The following is a 21,791-nucleotide window of genomic DNA, read 5'->3' as shown; positions in this document are numbered from 1 at the left end:
TCCAGTTAAAAAAAGGAGTTGATGGGGAGGGAACCTGCCACGGAATGCCCCGCTGCTTCAGTATTAATGACTGCCAACTCAGGCAACTGAAGGATGTACACGAGGAATTTCCTCTTGCTTCCCCTGCCTCATTAAGCCATATTTACAGTGACGTATCTACCTGGCAAAATGCCATGCCATGTGAACAGCCAAGGAATTGATAGGAACAACAGATAATGGCATAGTTGTTAGATTTTGCTTTTTTTCTGGGTGTCGCACAGTCTGTCCGTGCTCATTCTCCAGATTTTGGTGGGTCTGCTGTCAGCAGGACTGCTCAGCTTCTGCCATGCCACTGCCAGGGATGGGGCTCTTCAGAGAAACAGGGACGGACCCATGCTAAAGCAGACACTTGAAGTCCAGTGAAATCACAGAATCGCTGGAGTTGGAAAGGACCCTTAAAGGCCATCTAGTCCAAGCCCCCTCAACGAACAGGGACACCTACAGCTCCATCAGGTGCTCAGAGCCCCGTCCAGCCTGACCTTGAGTGTCTCCAAGGACAGGGCATCCATCACGTTTCTGGGCAACCTGTGCCAGTGCTTCACTAAGTGCACCCAGTCTCTGCCCCTGCTGTTTTCAGAGACAAGAAAACCCACCCTGGCAGACTGAACAGCAAAGAAGTGGGGAGAGATCAGGGTCCCACAGTGGTCAGCAATGCCAGGCTTGGGATATCCAGGAGGATGTGAACACCTATGCACACACTCACACGAGCTCATACACTATATCCTGGGCTCACTTTGAACAGAAATCCCCAAATCCCTCTGTGGGTGGGAGTGGGTGAGTGATCAGAGAAGAAAGTCCAAAAGTGGAGCAATCAGAATGCAGCAATGTGTCATGTCAAAGCATGAGCAGCAACAGATGCCTGGAAAGTATTTAAAAGAAAGAGGCATAACTGGAGAAATATTTTGTTTCTCTTGGTTCTGATGCAGGGAAAAATTGCTTTCTACACTGTGATTGTTGAGAAGGGACAAATGGTATTGGGAAACCCATTTAAACAACAGGAAAATGCTGGTGGGACTTTCAGGAGAGGGACTCCGTGTCATAGAATCACAGAATCATAGAATGGTTTGGGTTGGGAGGGATCTTTAAGATCATCTCGTTCCAAACCGCTGCTATAGGCAGGGACACCTCCCTCTAGACCAGGTTGCTCACAGCCCCATCCAGCCTGGCCTTGAGTGCTTCCAGGGAGGGGGCTTGCACAACTTCTCTGGACAACCTGTTCCAGTGTCTCACTGCCCTCACCGAAAAGTGTCCTTTAAAGGTGTTACACGCAGGGTTTTGAGAAGCGGGATGCACAGGGGACATTGCTTCAGTGTGCGGAGCAGCATGCGCTGTGCAGAGCAGAGCCCGGTGGGACAGGGTGTGCCTTTGCTTGTCCCCTGCACATGCACTGCAGAGAGACCAACAGCAGGGCTCCCCTCAGCTCTGCCCTTCCTAATCCTCCCTCTCTCCCCAGTGTGCTTCCAGTCCCTCTGTGTCTCCCAAACCGCATCTCACCCCTATTACTCAAGTAACAAAGTTACTCTACCTTGGCCTCCATATTTTTCTTTGATAATTACAATTTCTGAGCATGTAACAATAGAAGCATCTCTGTGGAGGCGAGTGCACAGCTGGTTTGCATAAGGAGTTGGCTAATCATAGAATCATTGAATCATTAAGGTTGGAAAAGTCCTCTACAATCATCTAGGCCAACCGTCAACCCATCTCCACCACGCCCACTAACCCATGTCTCTCAGGAACATGTCTCCACATTTCTTGAACACTTCCAGGGACAGAGACTCCACCACCTCCGTGGGCGGCCTGTGCCAGTGCATCACCACTCTGAGAAGAAATGTTTCCTAATATCCAAGCAATCACACTGCTTCAGTCCCAAAAAGACCACAAAATGAGATGGGGAAAAGAATACCCATTGCTACAAGTTGTGGCATGAGAAAACCAAGTACCCTTCAACACGTCAGTCAATCTGTTTTCCAAAGAGATTGGATGCTGCTATTGCAGAAAACTGCTTCCTCAAGTAATTAGCAAGAGCCAGCTTGGCTGATCTGTATCTGAGGTGAGATAGGGAAGGGCACATGGAGGAAAATGCTCACAAAGCATCCTGTCTGTCCGAGACTCAGTGGATGCTCTGTACTACATCACAGGCTAGCGAGCAGCCCTCAGGAGTCTCTCTGGGGACTCCAGACAAACAGGGCCAGCAATGGAAAGAGCAATTTGAAACTGAGGTGCATTCAGGAAAATGGCTTTCACAGTAGAAATTTATCTCTGACACTCAGGCACGCTGAGAATACTATAAACATTAAAGAACCACTCTCCTGAGGCTGTTTTTCTACTTGTTCTAGTGTAAGGCAGAACTAGTCCCATAGATGTCAGCGGAGCTACGCTGGAGCAAACCAGGGGGAAAGGATCTGCTCTGCAGCTTAGCTGAGATGGAAAAGGCAGAAGCACCAACTCCTGGTGATGTTATCCTGCCTCCAGAACAGGGGCAGCATAAAGAAGTGGCACAGGTGCAATGGGAAAAGTGCTGCCCAGTGCCGATGCCAAGGCTGTAATGCACATGGCAGCACCCAGTGGCTAAGCAGGGAACATGGGGAGACACGGGACCCCAAAGATGCATGGAGATAGGAGTCACCCCAAAGAGGGGCAGAGCAGAGCAGAGCATCATGTGCTTGGCCTCTGGGCTGAACCCAGGCCTTCTAACAGAAGAAGTGATCAAAGGATCATAGAATCACAGAATCATTAAGGTTGGAAAAGACCACTAAGGTCATCTAGTCCAACCATCGACCCATCACTACCATACCACTAAACCACAGCCCTAAGTGATAGCAGCAAGCAGCCACACGGCTACCCGTTTCTCCTTCTGGCATCCGTGTGGATGGCCTTACAGTGATGGGAGGGATGGCCAAATTCAGCCCCGTCTTCCCATTTTTACCCTTGCTCTGCCTGCTTATGCTTCTCCCATTAAAACCATACCAAGGGTTAGGGCCCAGGCAACAGCGAACACCCATTCAACAGTTCCAGTGAAGGGCAGCCAAGAAAATTTATTTAAATTCATGGATGCAGAGGAAGCATAGAGCTTTTCTAAATCCTTGTTCACATGAACATTCAGCTTGTTATTGGAAAGCAGAGCGGAGCTTGTCCAGATGCACTCCAAATGCATTATCAGAAGTCAAATACAACAAAGCTGAAGCAAAAAGCTGTTGAAACATTTGCAGCTCAATGCTTCACCCTCATGTCTGCTAGCTATTGTTATCCTTCCCCCACAGGGCCTCTGTAAGACATGAGGAAAATAAACCTAGAAATGGCATGGAGTGGGTGGCAAGGTAAAGACCTTCATGACCATGGAGATGCTCAGCTCACATTAAAGCAGATGCCTAATGGGGTTCACCTCTTGGTGCTTATTTTTCCTCCTTGCACCAGAAAGTGCTTGGGCTACGTGATGAACTGCCTTAAAAATACATCACAACCCTAGCCTGCAAGAGGGCCATGAAAAGCATGTCACAACCTGTCTGAGAGATCCCAGACAGCTTCATACAGTGGCGATGTGCACTCCTCTGTACTGCAAAGGAGGAGTTTGCAATGGCATTCAGGGAGCAAGAAAGGGAACACGAAAAGTGGAAAGGAAGGTGAAAAGTTATAATCCCCAACTAACATAACATAAGGGCCAGATCTTTAGGGCCCTGCACTGCAAAGCTCAAGGCACTGAAGTCCATTCCTACCCAGGAGTTTGGACTGTTCTGATCTGGCTTGTTTTGCAGTCAGTGAGTGATTTGGGATGAGAGATAATGGCCTTAGGACGAGAGGTAATGGCCTTAAGTTGCACCAGGAGAGGTTCAGGTTGGATAGTAGGAAGAATTTCTTCTCACAAAGAGTGGTGATGCATTGGCATAGGCTGCACAGGGAGGGGGTGGAGTCACCATCCCTGGAGGTGTTCAAGAACCGTGGAGATGTGGCACTGAGGGACATGGGTTAGTGGGCATGGTGGGATGGGCTGATGGTTGAACTGGATGATCTTAGTGGTCTTTTCCAACATTCATGATTCTATGATTCTATGATTTTGTTATTTAGACACAAGTCTTGGAGCTGGCCCTTGAATAGTTAATGTAGTAGCAGCAAGGGAAAATACAGGAGCCTCTTCTGCTGCAGAGCACAGCAAGTCCGAAAGGCCTTGGCAGTGGTGAGCCCCTAGGGGACTGAGAACATCTCCATGTCTATCTTCAGGCTGGGTGAGCCCCCATGGGGGGAGTGTGCTGCTCGGGAGCTGCCTGGAAGGACACAGCCTGCTTTGTTCTGCAGCAAAACTTCATCCAGCGCTCCCTTCCTATGGTGTTCCCCCCCTCCTTAGTTTCCTGTGATAATTACTGATGCATTTTCCATGCCAGCTGAAACAACAAAGTAAGATACTGCAACATTTTAATCTGCTGAAATTTGTCATTGCCTTCCCAAAAACTAGCCCTGCTTCTCAAAACACAAGGAAATGTGCAGAATGGGCCCAAATCTTTGAAGTTGCTCAGATTTGCAGTGCTGGAGTCAGCCTGTTCCCAACCTCAGCTATGGTAGAGAGAAATGTTCCTCTAGGCTGAGGCACTGCTGCCTGAAGTGTGCTGGAAGGCTGATGCTATGGGGTGCTTAGTGGGTTAAGAGATATTTGGAGTCACACATTCAAGGCCAGGTTAGATGGGGCCTGGGCAACCTGATCCAGTGCCTGATTTAGTGGGTGGCAACCCTGCCCACAGCAGTGGGGTTGGAACTGGATGATTTTTGAGGTCCCTTCCAACCCAAGCCATTCTATTATTCTATGATATAACAACAAAGGGGAACCATTGCTCCTACGAATGGGAAAAGATTGAGAAGTTCTCTGGGAAGCAGTCACCCCTGTGCACAGCTTATAGATCCTTCTAGTTGTGGAGGGACTATGGAAAAAAAAAGGCTGAGCATTTTTACACAACAAAAATTTCCGATCTTGAAGAACCTTGAGGAAATCTCATGTACATGGTGTTCAGCCCATTATAGAAAATCTATCTGTTCACAGCGTCTCAAATTGGATATTGGGAAACATGAGCCACCCAGATTGGTGGTTCTTTGAGAAGATACCCATGTTTTATTTACATCAGGTCTTGTGTTAGGACACTGAGAAGCCCGGAGCCAGGAGATGGTAGAACCATACAATTATTAAGGTTGGAAAAGACCTCTAAGATCATCTAGTTCAACCATCAACCCATCCCCACCATGCCCACTCACCATGTCCCTCAGTGCCACATCTCCACGGTTCTTGAACGCCTCCAGGGACAGTGACTCCACCACCTCCCTGGGCAGCCTGTGCCAGTGCCTCACCATTCTGTCTGAAAAGAAACTTTTCCTTATATCCAGCTGAACCTTCCCTGAGAGAGTTCAGGCTTGTTTGCGCTATTCTTTCTGCCCTGTCCAGAGGAGGGCTATCAACATGACCGCGTCTTATTGGGCCAGAGAAGAGTAAGAGAGCATCTCATTTCTGTCTAAATCTACCCCCTGGGAGGCTATAGAGAAGGTGGGGTCAGATTCTTCTCAGAAACACACAGCAAAAGGATGAAGGGCAATGAACACAAGCTGTACCTAGGGAAACTATGGTTAGATTTTAGGGGAAAAAATGCACAATGAAGATACACAATGAAGATACCTATTTGGAACAGGTAGCACAAAGAGAATGGAATGGAATGGAATGGAATGGAATGGAATAGAATAGAATAGAATAGAATAGAATAGAATAGAATAGAATAGAATAGAATAGAATAGAATAGAATAGTTAAGAAATCTCAGATCTCCAACCATGGAGATACCAAAAATTATTAGGCTGGGTGAACCTGACCTAAAGTCAAAGTTGGATCTAATTTTGCGGGGTTGGACTAGGTGACATCTAGAACTGCAATCCAAATTAAACTCTTAAATGGATTTATGTAGCTTCTCGTATGAAGCAGGAAGGCAGAGGATGCCTCAGGGGTACACAGGGTTTGACACTTCTGTAATGGTTTTCAGTCGCCTATTTTCTGTTTAGCACTGGGCACAATTTAGTGGAGCAAAGTTATAAAAGGGGGACAAAGAGCAGGATTCAAGGCAGTCTTGCATCCCTCCAATTTCACACGTGCTGCTCTGCCTGCCCTGGTACTTCACTGGCAAAGAAGGAGAAAGGGCAATCAATTTTCTCCCACATAGCTGAAATTGAAGCTGTTGTCCCTTGCATGAACCCAGGCAGAGCTGGGAAAGGACTGATGTCATCACCCCACAGAGGAAGGAGAACCTCTTCCTTAATGGGGAGCCCCCATGTGCAGGCACTGCAAGCCAGCTCCTGCTAGCTCCCAGGCTAATGGCTTTCAGAATCAGAGCAATCACCTCGTCCCCATTGGTGGTACCTGGCAGGTATCCCAGTCAGCATCAGCAGGCTGGGTTGAGCTGGAAAGGGTCTGAGTCATTTTAACTCTGCTGGGTTACGATAGATTTGGCAATCCAGTCGTTTGTGTGACAAAAAAAAAAAAATTAGGCGTTAATATTTTAAACTGCTTTCTGTTTGTGTAAGGCCCTGGGGCAGCAAGAGGGAGGCCTAAGGGAGATGAAGTGGAGTAATTTATCTTTCCTTGCCTCTGTGGGTGGGTGCTGGCACACTACATTCAGAGTCCCACAAACCAATGGACAAGGACTTTAATTAGTGCAGCTCAGGCCCAGTTTACCTTGCACTGCTTGCGCCCAAGAGATGTTTTTAAGTCAATATACAGTGCCAGCTCAGAAGCTGGGATAATTCAGGCTTCAGGAGGTCTGCTCCTGTCTGACTGGAGCAGAATGAATGCAAGGCTTTGCATAATTCTCATTAATCATTTAAAGCACAGTTTGCATTGAAGTCTCTCACTTTTTTTCAGTTGGCAAGTCATGAAACGCCAACGCGTTAGAAAAGAGAGAGCCTGAAGGAAAAAGAACAGGAGGATGTACGTGAGAAGGGCTCTTGCTACCCTTCTCTTATCAGCTGAGGATACAGAGGAGTATATTAGTGGGGTGAAACAGACTACTCATCCCAAATTCAAGTCCATTAATGTCTGACATGAATCCAAGGCAGAGTTAACTGAGTAGATCCAAATCATGTCACCTTCCCAAAAGTCTCCCAAAACTCATTCCTGACCCTGGCTTGGTGTTCTCTTTTCTTCTGACAGCTCCATAAAAGAGCCTGAAGCAGTGCTTTGCTTCCCCTGGCTCATCGTTTGTCTGCTCAAAGGATCAGCAGGATTTCTTTCCTTACCTACTACTGTGAAACCAGTGCCAGATAGATGCCTTATGTGAGAACACAAGGGGCTTTCGTAAGATGTAAAATCCTACTGTTCCCTCAAGAAACCTACATCCAGCTCCACAGATCTGCCACATCACCTGGCCTCTTTTCCTTTTAACTGATGAGTTCCCTTCCACTCACATAGAGAACGACGAATCCAAAATAAGCTTTTGCATCGTCTGCTTCATATTTCGGGCTTCATCTGCCCATCTCCTAGAAAGTTTAAGTTCTTGGTTCTTCCATTCAAAACTTCAATTCAAAAATGTATCCCCTGTACTCTGTTTTTCAGTGCTCCTCTCTCCACGGAAAGCCTTTCTGGGTAGCAAGAACAACTAGTGAGACTGCTTGTATGGGGATATATACCTCACCTTCTATGAAATGCTCAAATTCTGCTTCTAAACCCTCTTCATGAAAGTGTCTTTGAATAGGACCATGCACCCCTCTACACCATATTCCCACAAGCCAAGATCTTACTGCTTCTTGTGCTATGACAGATAAGAGCAACCTGTTGCATGCACTGCCAAATATTACTAGATGGGTAGCAGATATGGAAATGCTGCTGCAAAGTCTGCTCACAAAAGAGCCATCACTGTGTGAAAAAAACTGGCATTTGTTTCAGTTTCATGCAAATACAAGCGAAGAGAAGCCCAAATGACTGCAAATAATGAGATCAACAAACCGCTGACGTTTCTGCATGTTACAAGGAGGACGAGACAAAAGAAGAAAAGGCGAAGGAACTCCCAGAAGAACTGGTTATTTTTAGTCACTTGGGAAGATCCCGTGTCCATCAGATGGGCAAACACAACTTCCAATGGTTTGAAGCAAAGTGAGCACCAGACAGGAATGCCACCAGTGTACCAGCTGCATCCTCTGTGCACTTCAGCAATTCTGCTGACAGCTGAGCTTCCCAAGGCCTGGGGGAGATGCTGCTTCTAACCTCAGCTGTAATGGTGTCATTGCTCTTTGGTGCTGGAAGAGCAGTGTCAACCACTCCAGGGATGTTCTCAGATTACCCTGGCATTAGCATCCACGGACAGGAAAGAATCTGCATTTACCTTATCGTTTCTGCACGTAATGGGGAGGATAACAATAGAGGAACTTTGCCAGGATCAGCTAATGACCGCCTGGAAACTGAAAGGCTTGCGTAACTGTTAGAATGTCAGTATTGTTTTAGATAGATTATAAGAAAATTAATGGGGCTCTCGAAATTACCTTAACAACTTGAAGCACATGATCCATTTTCTCCACAGAACAACATTGCTGCAGAGAACAACTAAATTACCAAATGCAATGGAGACTCATTTTTCAACTTGGACTGCTCTGCTTTTGTCTTTTTTTTTTTTAATGCTCACGTGTAAATGCTAAAACTTATCACACATCTGAGTATTGTGTAACAAACACTCATGTGATCTTAATCACTTTCCTCATGAGAAGGTGAAGTTTGCATTTTTCTACTGTACTCACCCTGAATATCATCATTGAACGTACAGTATCTGTTGCGGTATTTGTTGAGGAGTCGAAATGCATTAGCATTGGCAAAATCTTCAAACTGGATTAGGCAATTCATACCATACCTGCAAGATAAGGGGTAGTTAAAAATGCATAAAAATATTTCCACAGCATAGGATAGTATGTGCACCTTTTATTAGGACAATGCAACCAGTAGAGACTGAAGTGCTGAGATGAAAGTATAACATGAGAAATGTACCACAGTGACATGAAACAGGATCACACTCTGTCCAACTTGCACGCACTCAGAAATACACATTTCTCTCCACTGGAAACCAGCACTCAGTGAGAGCGAGCAACCCGTATAGACCAAAGGCAGGAAATAATTGCAAACCTGCCATAATTATCCAGTAATAGCAGAGCAAACATGTAGTCTCTAAAAACTGGGAAATACTCAGACTGCTCCATATCTACACACTTCCAGCACTCGCATGATGCTAGGCTGCATGAAAGCTTTGCTACTAAAATCCAACCAGCCCATAGATCCTCTGCTCCTACATAAGCATTGTGGACAGTAGGACTTGCAGAGGGAAGGAGCAACACACCAATTAGCAACCCCTGGGCTGCACTCCTGCGGAAGGGCTCTCAATAGCTGCACTGTGTTGAGGCTCTGAGCCTCTCTGGGACTGACAGCAGTGCAGAGGCAGCATCACCTTACATCCCTCCCACTCAAACTCAACACCGCACTCCAGTTAATTCTCCCTCAAGGGAGATCATGCCCGGGCAGGTGCTTTTCTTCCCAGTTAAAGTGAAATACAGTGACCAAGGCGGACTTCAACTTCTCTCTGGTGCAGTCTGGGGACCTTCCTAGCACCTGGGTACCATCATAAATGGGCTGCCATGCTCAGTATGTGGTCTCCCCTCTTCTGAAAGAGACAGAGCACAGAGGGGCTAAAAACTGCTTTTGAGATGAGTATGATTACTGTGTGCTATTACTTTAGGAGGTACATTTGCTCCACACTCTGCAATGTCAGAGTTCAGCGAAGGTTTTCTGGGCAGATGGACAAGCACGACTAGTCATACTGGCCAGTGAGGCAGCAACTTCTTGTCTTGCATTCTGTGCTGGCATGAGCAAAAGCAGAGCCCTGAGCAATGTCCCTGTTGTGGTTACACCCCTCCTCTCGCTCTGGATACACAGGTTTAGGCTTGGATGTTCCAAAGCACCAACAAGCTTTGTAATTCAGCAGGATCTAGACACTAAGATGGGGAAATTCCAGCTTGTCATATTTGAAGGAGGAAAAGTCCTAGTCTTTGTGCCATTTTGCAAAGGGTCTGCCCAATGGCTCCAGTTGGTTTTATGACTCTGAACAGCACAAATTCTTTCCTGCACCCTATGACAGGTTGTGTTACACAGCTCAAAATCAGAGTCATAGAATCACAGAGGTTGGAAAAGACCTCTCAAATCACCTAGTCCAACAGTCAGCCCACCCCCACCATGCCCACTGACCATGGCCCCCAGTGCCACATCTCCATGGTTCTTGAACACCTCCAGGGATGGTGACCACCACCTCCCTGTGCAGCCTGTGCCAGGTCCTCAGCACTCTGAGAAGAGATTTTTCCTACTATCCAAGCTGAACCCCCCTTGGTTCAACTTAAGGCCATTCCCTCTTGTCCTATTGCTGTTACCTGGGAGGAGAAACATCAAGTGGTGCCTATTGAAAAAAATTCATTTCTTTTCACAAGATACTCTTAAATCACTTGCAGTCTCCTGCTAACTACCAGCTGCACTGAATATCTGAGGAACAGAATGCTTGTGCACTGTAAGCCTCCTCACTGCACATTCTGGATGTTATTAAGGAGTCATCCAGTATCAAAATTTCTTCTGAAATGCTAAGCAACACTCTGAAAAGCAATGTAGGAAGATTCCCAAGTCTCCTTCTCTCTGTCAAGTCTTGGAACTCAAAATGAACACTTTGAATATCCAAGGATTTTGTGCGAATAAACAGTACAAAAAGGACTTCAGAAAATCAGTTTTCTAGTGGATGATAACAGGGAGGAGGCACACCATTCAGAACATCTGCGGACATCTCACAGCAAAACATTAGCAAATCTTTAAGCAACTTATGTTGCCATAGAAACTACTTCTCTAATGTCTTATTACATTGAGGAAGTAAAAAAAAAAAGGCTTGGTGAATAAAATCAGTGACCTCAGCCAGCATGAATGTGCATGACCAGCTCTCCAAACAGCCTAAGGGGAGGTGGGTGGGTTGTCCTGACTACAGTCACTTTTATAAGAGTAATAATCTGAAAATTACTTTCTGTTTTGAGTAGAGAATTCGCTCCTCACTCCCTATACCTGGTCTGCAGTGTGCGACAGCACAGCGAATTCCATCTATTTTGTCTTTGATTGTTTTCATTAAGCAGAGCACCAGGAATGCATGGCGACCCATAAACATTTCTCTTCGTGCCTCTCAGTATGATGGGACTTGTGTTGGAATACAAAAACTTTTCATTGAGCTGTTTTTTGAAGATTATCTTCTTTTTCTCAGCCACCAAGCCTCTTAAAGCGTAAGCCACATTTTTGAGCCTTGCTTTGTAATGTGAGAACTCAAGTTTTCATTAATAAAAATTACAAGTTGGTCATGGCAAGACCCTAAGACCTGACGTTTTAAATGAAACGCTCCCAATTAAATCACAGATGAAAACCTTGGGATGATGTTCAAATTCAAGTCCTCACGGACCACTCATCTTACTTGGGTTTTGAGAGGATTTTAAAGAAATTGTGCTGCTCTGCGTCACTGAAATTAAATGTGAAGTTACTGAGCCTTGTCTTCGAAATCAGCCGAATCATTCTTACTGCTCTTACCTAACAGTACCTGGGTGGCTGTGTGCAATGCTCTTTTCCAGGATGACCTGATCGGCCTAAAGACAAATTTAGCAAGGAGCATGAATAAAACTGTTGGGGCCATTTGCAATAACATCCTCCTAAGTAGCAACATGGTGAGTCAGTTCTACTGTCTGTTCTTCATGGCACAGTAACTCAAGGCTTGTGTAAGCTGCCTCATCCCACAGGAATTCAGAGCACTCTACAAGGAATATTTGGGTAGCATCCAAAACTAAATCGTAGCCAACTTAGGACTGGGGCACAGAAGTGCTTTAATATGCACCGATGCTATAAAAACATCCAGCTTGGGAGATAATGTGGAGAATAGTTGTTACTACAAAGAGCAAGGGTGGTCAGAGAGCTGCTGCTTGTACTGGAATTCAGCCAAGAAAAAGCAGTGCAGAGTGGGATTTCCTTCACTACCTTTACATAGCTAAAAGTTGGCTGAGTAATGCTCAGCTAGATAACTTCTCAACAGAGAGAAAGAGGCACATCCAGCAGCAAGTTGTAGAAGATGATAATGCTTCTGGAGATGCTTCTTCCTCCACAGACTATGTGAATACATTTTAAGATGACCACCTTAAATTTAGATGTCTAACTTCATTAAACACCTAAATTAGGAGATATAACCCTCACTGTGTTATCTAATCATCACTGCTGGTTTGGAAGACCTTAAATATATGTCATGAAACCTGGGTCATCGGCTTATCACGCATTATACTGCAATGTTTTGGTTTCCTTCAAAGTCTGTCATTAGTTTCTTTATCTCTAAAGAAATTGCCCTGCTATATCTGATGTGTATATGGTTATCCACATGGTCCCCGTTGGGGTACATGGAAGCACTCTGGGGTGGAATGAAGAATCCCAGCCAGTCTCCACCGATTGTCACATTTTTAAAACGAAATCTGAAGAAGGTAATTTTGTCAAAGAATTGCGTTTCACTGGAAAAATGGCCATTTCGGTTAAGAAACCCAAATTAATAATTTCTACACAGAGGAATCATTTTTAGTGAGGTACGTTTCTGTTTAACCAGCTAAGAAATTCTGTTCTGTTTAAATTGTGAGTTCTGATCTGAAGGCAGCCCCACGTAGGACATGTCTGTGCATTTACAATATGCTCACTGTCCATATGCACAGGATGCTTCTTCATAGAAAAAGTGATTGCAATGTGAATGTTCGAACAGGGATTTCTGAAGATCATTTACCACATTTAAGCATCCTTAACTTTGTAGCTACAGCTGGGAGTGGTTCTGCAGAAAGATCTCGCAAAACTCTCTATTAGGAAGAGGCTCCTGAGGTCAAACTGTTCAGTTTGTTGCCAGCTTTCATAGGTTCTCCCACACTTCTACCAACACCAGTGACTCATCTCCTAACTTCCAGTTCAGAGCCTGAGGAGAGTCTGAAGCCAAAAGCAGCAGGTCACATCAGGGCTGAATGCTTTCCAGCTAAGGCTGGCTCCCTCCAGGTCTGATCCTGACTCCCAGCAACTCATTCCCTCTAGAGCATCACTTTGTCTTGGTATCTCGGACATCAGTATTCAAACACCTTTATCTGAAAGAAAAGCTCCAGTATCAGGATTGCAGAGTGACAACACACATTGGAATACAACAAGTGCCCTCTCCAATCCACTTTCTGCCATCTCCCAGCTCTTTTCCCCCATTTTCAAAAAAGCAAAGCTTTGGTTTTTGACCTCCTGATTGTGGATTCAGATCTGCTCCTGCGTGCAGATCCCTTGGGATCTCTGCAGTCCTATATTTCCTTCTGAAACTGAAGAGTTCCACTTGGCACGAGTAATCCTTATATTTTCAAGCTGTGGAAAGGGAAGCATGGGCAGTTAATTTCTGTGCCTCTCTGACATGAAGGAATTCAGACATACTGGGGATGAATCAAGAGATACTATAACAGTGAAGTATTTTATGGGCACTACATATTACCCAGGTTGATGTCTTGAGACCCCTTTCCCCATGCATTTTTCAGCAAAAATGAGACCTTAAGTGTTACATTTTTCTCAGACAAAGCACTCAGTCTAATTCCTCTCTAAAAACAGTTCCTTACTTCTGTCCTCACTCTGTCACAGCTATAATAGCATCAGTACTGAGTGGTGTAACTGGTGACACTACAAGGTCAGTAGCTACTTCAGTTACTGTGTCTCCTGCTTCACTGCTGGCTGCCATAGCACTGTCTGAGGACCTGTTCTCTGCTCTCCCTGGAATTCATTTAGCTACCTTTTAGAATTGGAAACAAGAAGATGTACTTTGTCTATTCTTCCTCATTAAAAAAAATTATCATCATCATCTTGTGTTCAAGAAACATTTAGATATAGCGTTGAGAAACATGGTTTAGTGGGGTTATTGGTGGTAGGTGGATGGTTGGACTAGATGATCTTGTAGGTCTTTTCCAACCTAGCTAATTCTATGATTCTATGATTCTATGATCATCATAAGTCTTTCATAGTAAAGATTATGTTGCCGTCTCATTGGTTTGCATCTTCTCAGGTTTTGTGTCATAAACAACTGTGATCTCAATTCTGGCTTTCTCACCCATACTTTGCAAAAACCTTCCTGTGAAAACAGCCTCACTGAGAAATGGCCCCACACACTCCAACATTTCTGCTGGATCTCCAGACCTTGCCAAGTAGATTTTGCACAAAACTGGATTTTTGATGTAACAGTATACTACTGATCAAAATTATGGTAAAAGATTGCCACCCTAACAAAGCATGAATCCAGGAGCTAAGCACATGCAGTGGTACAATCTTACTGTAAAAATTACCATCTGAAACTGTTTATTGGGAAGTTATTCCATTTCCTGGAAAACAAGCAAGCACAGGATTCCTGCTTTGTTTATCCCTGCACTGTTCTGGTACTGCTACGATGCACCTACAGCTATGCTGAATCTCTGAGCTATGTTCACTCGAAAGATTCTGTTAGTAAAATCTGTATCCCCTGTAGTGGTTGACACACATCTCCCTTGAATGAGCACGAAGTCTGGAACAAAAGAGCATGAATCCCAGAAGTGGGAGGCAGATGTTTTCCTGAAGACCTTGCTTTTAGCTTCATTATTCAAGAGAACAATCTCATTATGCAGCTTGTTTCTTTCATCCTCATGTGTAGGCACCTCTTTGAGTTCATCCAGCCCCATTATAAGCCATGAGGTCACAGAGGAGAAAAACTGTGAGGCTGCAGCAGTTACAGTTTGAGAAGCATCTGATTGAATTGCTCAAGTCAGAACTTCAAGGGTGGCCCCATGACCTGTGCAGCACCTTTGCCAACCAGTACAAAAAGGGCATTTTTGTTCACTGTGAACAGGGAGTATAAGACATTCCAACATGCATACGTACATATATACACATACAAAGTTATTTCTAAGCAGTTCCAGTTCCTTTGCGGAAAGACTCACAAGGCAGGACGTTCCAATCCCTGTCTGAGCTTACTGTTTTATAGCACTGCTTTCACTCATTCATGACATAAGGCTTCTGCTTTGATGCAATACAACTACTACTCATAGTTTCATATAAAACTAGGCAGAAGTGAGCCCAAAGTATCTTCATAAAATGTCTTTGACATTTTTTTACTGCTGCTCGATATACCAGCAACCGAAGTTCTGATTTACAAGAAAACTGAAATTGTCTGTAAAAGAGCCCATCATCAGAAGAAAATCATGCTTGGGAAGTAATTACAGAATCACGGAATCATGGAGGTTGGAAAGACCACTAAGATCATCTAGTCCAACCACTGCCCTGTCACCATCATGCCCACTGACCCATGCCCCTCACTGCCATGTTTCCTTGAAAATCTCCAGGGACCGTGACTCCACCACCTCCCCGGGCACTCAGAACAGGCAATATTGGAGGTAGATGGGTGGTTGGACCAGATGATCTTAGAGGTCTTTTCCAACCTTAATGATTCTGTGATTCTATGATTGTCCTTGGGAATGAATAGGAAGCATCCCTGTACCTCTGCAGTGTTACAGGGACTGCCTTGAGCATGCCCCAAACATGTAGAAATGGGGGCATCCAGAGAGAGGAAAAGCAAGTCATGTCCATAAAATCTTTGCAAAATGAGTTTTCACAAACAGAATGGTAGAATACTAGACTCCTGTCCCATATAATTCCAAGGTTGTCCTTGACAGAACAAGATATGCTTTTATCTATATTAGAATTAGGGATGGCAACAGAAGTCCTATATAAATGAACACTGGTGCCAAGGTAAGAGGCTTAGAAGGATAAAGTATTATTCATCCCATGTAAAATGCTGCAGTGACCGTGATCATTCTTGCCATTCCTCCTCTCTAGTGGCAGCGCTGCAGTGGGTTCAAACTATAAGCACGTCCCAGAAGGCTCAGCCTTTTCTAGTGTCATTCATGTCTGGGAAATCTCACTTCAGGATTGCAGTGTTTGCATATTTGCATGTGTTTCTGGCCAGGAAGAGGAAACCCAGAACAGTAAAGAGACAACAGAGAGATAGGTTTACTACTTGGAGGCGTAGGGCCAGGCAGTGCTCTGTTGATTCAGGGGGAGCTTGTCTGCCTGTGGTCTGCAAACCGTAGATAGTACACTTAACATCAAAAAAAGCCCTTCACTTTAAGATTTCCACATAGCTTAGATGAAGAGAAGTTTTCCCTTTTAAAACATTAAAATGAAAACTAAAATGTTGGTGAATTAAAATAAAAGTTGACCTTCTAGTTCTGAAACTCTCAGTCGATACTGTGCTGTGATTTAATAGCACCAGTTATATCACTCATCACATAGTTCTAATTGTGGTAAAAGGAGAGATGAAGAGATAAATTAGAAAACACAATCTTATCTGTTATTTTGTTTTGAAATGGAAACAACACGAGTCAGGTTCGTGGACTGCCAGGTTAATGACAGCACAGTGAAAGCTGGACCACATTAAGAAGTCATGAAGCTGGATCCACATTACGAAGCCATGATAGTTACCACAGATGAAGCAGTTACGACAGTTAGCACTGTGAGACAAAAACGTGGTTGATTTTATGCTAGAACATGAGCCTACAGATGGCAGTTTGGCAAAATTAGGCCAATTTTTGCAGCCAATATAATGTTTAGAGCTCTAGGTCCTGGGTTTAGAAATTCCACTCAAGGGACCTGCATCACAAATCCAACAGGAACTATCTCCTTAGGCTGTACAATAGTTCTAACATCAGGTAGGAGTCTCATTAGGTTTTTCTGCCAACATAAAGACAGCCAACATGCTCTGAGGCACAGAGCCTGCTGTGGATTCGGTGAGTGCTAAATCAATGGAAGTGACCCTTGAAGCATGAAGATAGCAGGAAATCCCTGACTCTCGGATTACTGGAAGCTGGTGAGTATGCCAAGGATGTACTATTGCATGCATGCCTGCTCTTAGCTGTATCCCTGGGCACCTGCTATCAGCTACTGTTAGATACAGAATACGGAGCAAGGCCGTGCCAAGCTCAATCACAAAGCTCTTGGAAAAAAACTCTCGAAAAATCAAAGCTAACATTCATTATAGTCCTTAATGCAACAAAAAAACCAACCCACCCTTTGCAGAGCACGTCTCACAGCTTCCAAGCACTGAGAGCAGCACTAAGGGCTGCCATGCCACTTCTGTGCTTTTATGCAAAACAACCTTGTGGTCCTTGCACTGGGTCTGAGAAAAGACTGCAGCTGGAGGCACAAGGCTTCTTGGGGACTGGGTGTGAGCTGGCAAGCAGCAGTGTCTGGGAGACAACAAAGAATGGAGCCCAAAGAGATCTTCTCCAGTTACATCTTTCTAAGCCAGCTGTGGTGAAAAATCACAGAAAGCCTAAGGCAGGCGGCTTTCCAACACCCATAACTGCATTATCTCAAAGGATTTACAGGCCAGGTATGAAGTTTGTTACAGCAGGGATCCCACAGCAGCATGCCTGCAGCTCAGTAGTTGGTCAGTAGTAGCAAATCAAGCTAACAAAATCTAAATATTTTTCTTTGACATTAAATATCATCTGGCGGCTAAAAGCAGATAACAGGAGATGGCTGATGAGTTCATCCACACCAGGCTGGGACAGCAGGGGTGGCTCTTCCCATCACCATCATTTCTGGATGGTGTCAGCCTCCCCCTGGCTGTTGCATCCGGGGCAGATTGACAAGAAGAATATCCACTGCCTCCTCCATGACGGCTGGAGTTGGTCCACGCCATCAGCTCTGCCAGGGCACTGGGGACAGTGTGTGGGTCTCCTGGCAGACGCACAGCAGCTGAGGGATGTCAGGTGTTGGCAATGTGAAGGGCTTTGTGAAGGCCACTGGTGCCTACAGACCTCAGTGTTTCAGGATCAGTTAACCAAGTTAACTACAGCACCTGAATAAATAACACAGGGGAACAGGTGATTTTGTTTCTGAAAGGTGCTGGTGAATTTGTGATGCACAGTCCTGCAGAGCTGCCCAAACAGAGGTGGCCTGCTGTGGAGCATGCTCTGCCTGTTGGAGAGCACAACTGACCTGAGAGTGTGTTTGTGAGGAAAACTACCGGGGAGTGACTGGACAAAAAGAATCAGGTATAAAACAAACACAAGGAAAAATGAACTCAGCAGAGCTATCGTCTCTTTCTTCTCCCATTTTGAGAAGCTGAGCGCATGATCTCCTGATGTCTTCTGTGCTTGGCCATGTGGCAGAGGCTGATAAAAGAGAAAACTTCTGTCTTGCTGGTCACCCTGTTAATGAGCACTGATGGGAAAAGAAACAGGAGTGGAGTTATGACAGCTTAATGAGGCTTCTGGAGTGTGGTGCCTCTCAGCCTCAGGCTATGTGCTCAGCATCCATCAGTGCGTGGCCTAGGCCACCATCCAAAATGGAGCTGGGAGCCGGGAACAGGACATCTGTCATCACCTCCTGCCACTTGGAGTCACCAAGCTGCACTGCTCCTGTATGACGGAACTACCGGAGTGACTGGAAAGGCCCCAGCACAACAGCATCTCCCACAGAGTATTGATTTCAACCTTGCTCATATGTCATAGAATCGTTTGAATTGGAAGGGGCCCTTAAAGGCCATCTAGTCCAACCCCCCTGCAATGAACAAGGACACCTACAGCTCCATCAGATACTCAGAGCTTGGTCCAGCCTGACCTTGAGTGTCTCCAGGGCTGGGGCATCCACCATTTCTCTGGGCAACCTGTGCCAGTGCTGCACCACCCTTACTGTAAAAACTTCTTCCTTATATCCAATCTAAATTTTTGTGGCCCTCCTCTGGACGTGTTCCAATAGCTTCATGTCTCTCCTCTACTGAGGACTCCACATCTGGACACAGTACTCCAGGTGAAGCCTCACAGTGCAGAGCAGAGGGGCAGGATCACCTCCCTTGCCCTGCTGGCCACGTTGCTTTGGATGCAGCCCAGGATACAGTTGGCTTTCTGGGCTGCAAGGGCACATTGCTGGTTCATGTCCATCTTCCCAACCACCAGTTCCCCCAAGGCCTTTTTGACAGCGCTGTGCTCCATCTTTACATCCCTCAGCTTATACTGAACTGGGGGTTGCCGCAACCCAGGTGCAAGACCTTGCACTTGGAATTGTTGAACCTCATATATGCAGGCCTCAGAAATTTTGTGGGTTACTCTGATGTAATCCTTGGACACTATGGGTGAACAGCTATTCCATCCTACAAAAATGTGCCAGTTCAAGAATGAGACTGACTTACCCTTTACCATGGTAACTGAGAACTGGAAAACAGAAGTAGTGTATATTCTCCTACAAAGCCTATTACTCATTGGAAGAGATCAGCAATTTTGCCAAGCTGTTTCATTCAGTCAGAGAGTAGGCTCAATGGGCCAAAGTTTGCATGTGGTTGCCTCCCAAGAGGGGCAAAATGCACAATTTGGAGCTGTTACTAGAGAGCTCAGTCATCTTATGCATTTTAAGTGAAATGGTAATGAATGGAGATTTAGGCACCATGCAGAAATTTATCCAGGTGTTTCAGAAAGGGCTTTTCTTTCTAAAATTGCCCAGAAGCCAAACTTTATTTCATTATTCTGTAAGTGCTAATTCTGAAGCCTCTGACGCACTCCTGGTTTCATTATAAGGTGGCTGTAATGAGACTAGGAGCTGACTGTAGGGGTCTCCAGCTCTAGAAATTTGACATCTGCTTAATATTACTATTCCATTTGGACAGTAAATCTTCAATGCCCTGGCTTTCTTGTGGGCTTGGACACATTCCACATCAGTGACCAACGTCCCTTGAGCCAGCAGTGATTTGGCAGTGTGGGAGGCACTCCTGCAAAGGAACTGACAAATGGTTTCTGTGAGAAGCTGAAGTACCCTCAGAAAACAGTCAGAATTTCTTCATGAACATCAAGCTGCAAAGGAGACTTCCAGATTGCAAGAGGTTTGCGGCAATCCAAAAGAGAAGGAGGAAAGATATAACTGGATCCCAAACAACTGAACTTGCGTGTGGTATCATCGACTTGCACATGCAATCAGAGCAGACTGAAGAGCAAAACAGTTCATACTCACAGGTTTCTTCATACATGGAAGCAGGCTACAATAAAACAGAGGCCCCAGGAATTCGATTGCCAGTATTTGGATGAAAGGATTAGACATGACATCACCTCCTCACAAGAGAGGAGCTCACTGTTTTGTGGCCGTCTTCTCCTTTCAGCATGGAGATTAGCTCTTGTAAACTAAACACAGGAAAATAACAGCTGGCCCTGTCCCCGACATCACGGTAGCATATAACATCACCACTGTAAATCTCAGATGAATTTATGATGGCTGAGACCACAACCTGGGTCCTCGTTCCATCATTCCCATTCCAACACCAGCAATGACACTGCAGTACCCCTGTGGTCTCCCCTGGGCAAAAGAAGCGGGGCCGTTTCCCTGATGGATCAGTCAAAACAGAAAACAAACCAACCAACCAACCAAAAAACCAACAAGAAAAACAAAGGAAAAAAAAAAGAAACACAACTCAATCCTGACAACTCTTAGAACTTCCCTTCTTCTAGAGCCTCCTATGATTTCTCAGTTGCATTTTACCAGTTTTTGAGCCTCCGAGAATTCTTTCCCCCGGATAATGCACAAGTTTCTGATGTGAAACCACACTGTAATGAACTGACATTTAACTCAAGCTTTCTTATCAAATAGAAACAATAAACTGGAGTACAAGCACAACATTCTCTCCACTGCAGGCATCCTTGGGTATTCTGCATGCAGTGGGCAGGGCTGTGTGGCTGTGTTTACATTCACAGCTATAGCACGGGCTGAAGGGAAGCGTTTTTGCACAGTCTGTGGGGCATCTGCAGCTGGGAGGGAAGATGTACTGGCCTGCCAATCATTCCCATCATATGGGACATGTCTACATCATGCTGCTGAGCAGCAGAGGAGATGCTCCCATCCTAACTGCAGCACTGCACGTGCCCAGTGTGCAGCAAAATGCTGCATGGGGCTACCACATCAAGAAGCCAAAATTCTCCATGACGTGCTCATCTCTCAAAATTCAGTTCATCAGCTGTGACTGATGGTACTCAGCACTGCAGCCGCTGTTCCCTACATCCCTCCAGCTGGGCAGTCAGGTCGTACGTAAAGATGTGCTTCTCAGTGGATGGGAAGGGGCTGTCATTAGATACTGAGTATTCTGCTTCCCACCTCAAGGGAGACTTGATGACCTGAGTGTTGATGACACGTGTACCACCCACTCCCTTGCATTTATGCAGGAATACACACATGCAGCCAGCTGGAAAGACAGAACGAGGGAAGATCAAACAAAACTCCTTTGGCCGTGAAGGAAAGACACGTGAAGGAAAGACAGCGGCTGAGGGAGCTGGGATTGTTCAGTCTGGAGAAGAGGAGGCTCAGGGGAGACCTCGTCGCTCTCTATAACTGCCTGAAGGGAGGTTGTAGTGAGCTGGGGGTCGGCCTCTTCTCTCTTGTAACTAGTGACAGGACGAGGGGGAATGGCTTCAAGTTGCGCCAGGGGAGATTTAGGCTGGACATTAGGAAATACTACTTTTCTGAAAGAGTAGTCAGGCGCTGGAACGGGCTGCCCAGGGAGGTGGTTGAGTCACCATCCCTGGAGGTGTTCAAGAAACGTTTGGATATAGCATTGGGAGACATAGTTTAGTGGGGTTGTTGGTGGTAGGTGGATGGTTGGACTAGGTGATCTTGTAGGTCTTTTCCAACCTCGCTCAT

The 21,791-nt window shown here is 45.4% G+C and overlaps 1 protein-coding gene across 2 annotated transcripts in view; it reads right to left on the bottom strand.

Moving 5' to 3' along the window:
• Window positions 1–21,791, bottom strand: part of ME3 (malic enzyme 3) — a 130,602-nt gene that overhangs the window by 6,818 nt on the left and 101,993 nt on the right. For both annotated transcript variants that reach the window (XM_021382357.1, XM_021382368.1), the window contains exon 7: window positions 8,786–8,895. In XM_021382357.1, the coding sequence (XP_021238032.1) occupies window positions 8,786–8,895 (110 nt within the window). The remainder of the gene's footprint in view (window positions 1–8,785; window positions 8,896–21,791) is intronic.

The sequence above is a fragment of the Numida meleagris genome, chromosome 1, assembly GCF_002078875.1.
Source record: "Numida meleagris isolate 19003 breed g44 Domestic line chromosome 1, NumMel1.0, whole genome shotgun sequence".
Lineage (NCBI taxonomy): Eukaryota > Metazoa > Chordata > Aves > Galliformes > Numididae > Numida > Numida meleagris.
Note: the sequence above shows the minus strand (reverse complement) of the source record. Positions and strands in the feature narration are given on the sequence as shown.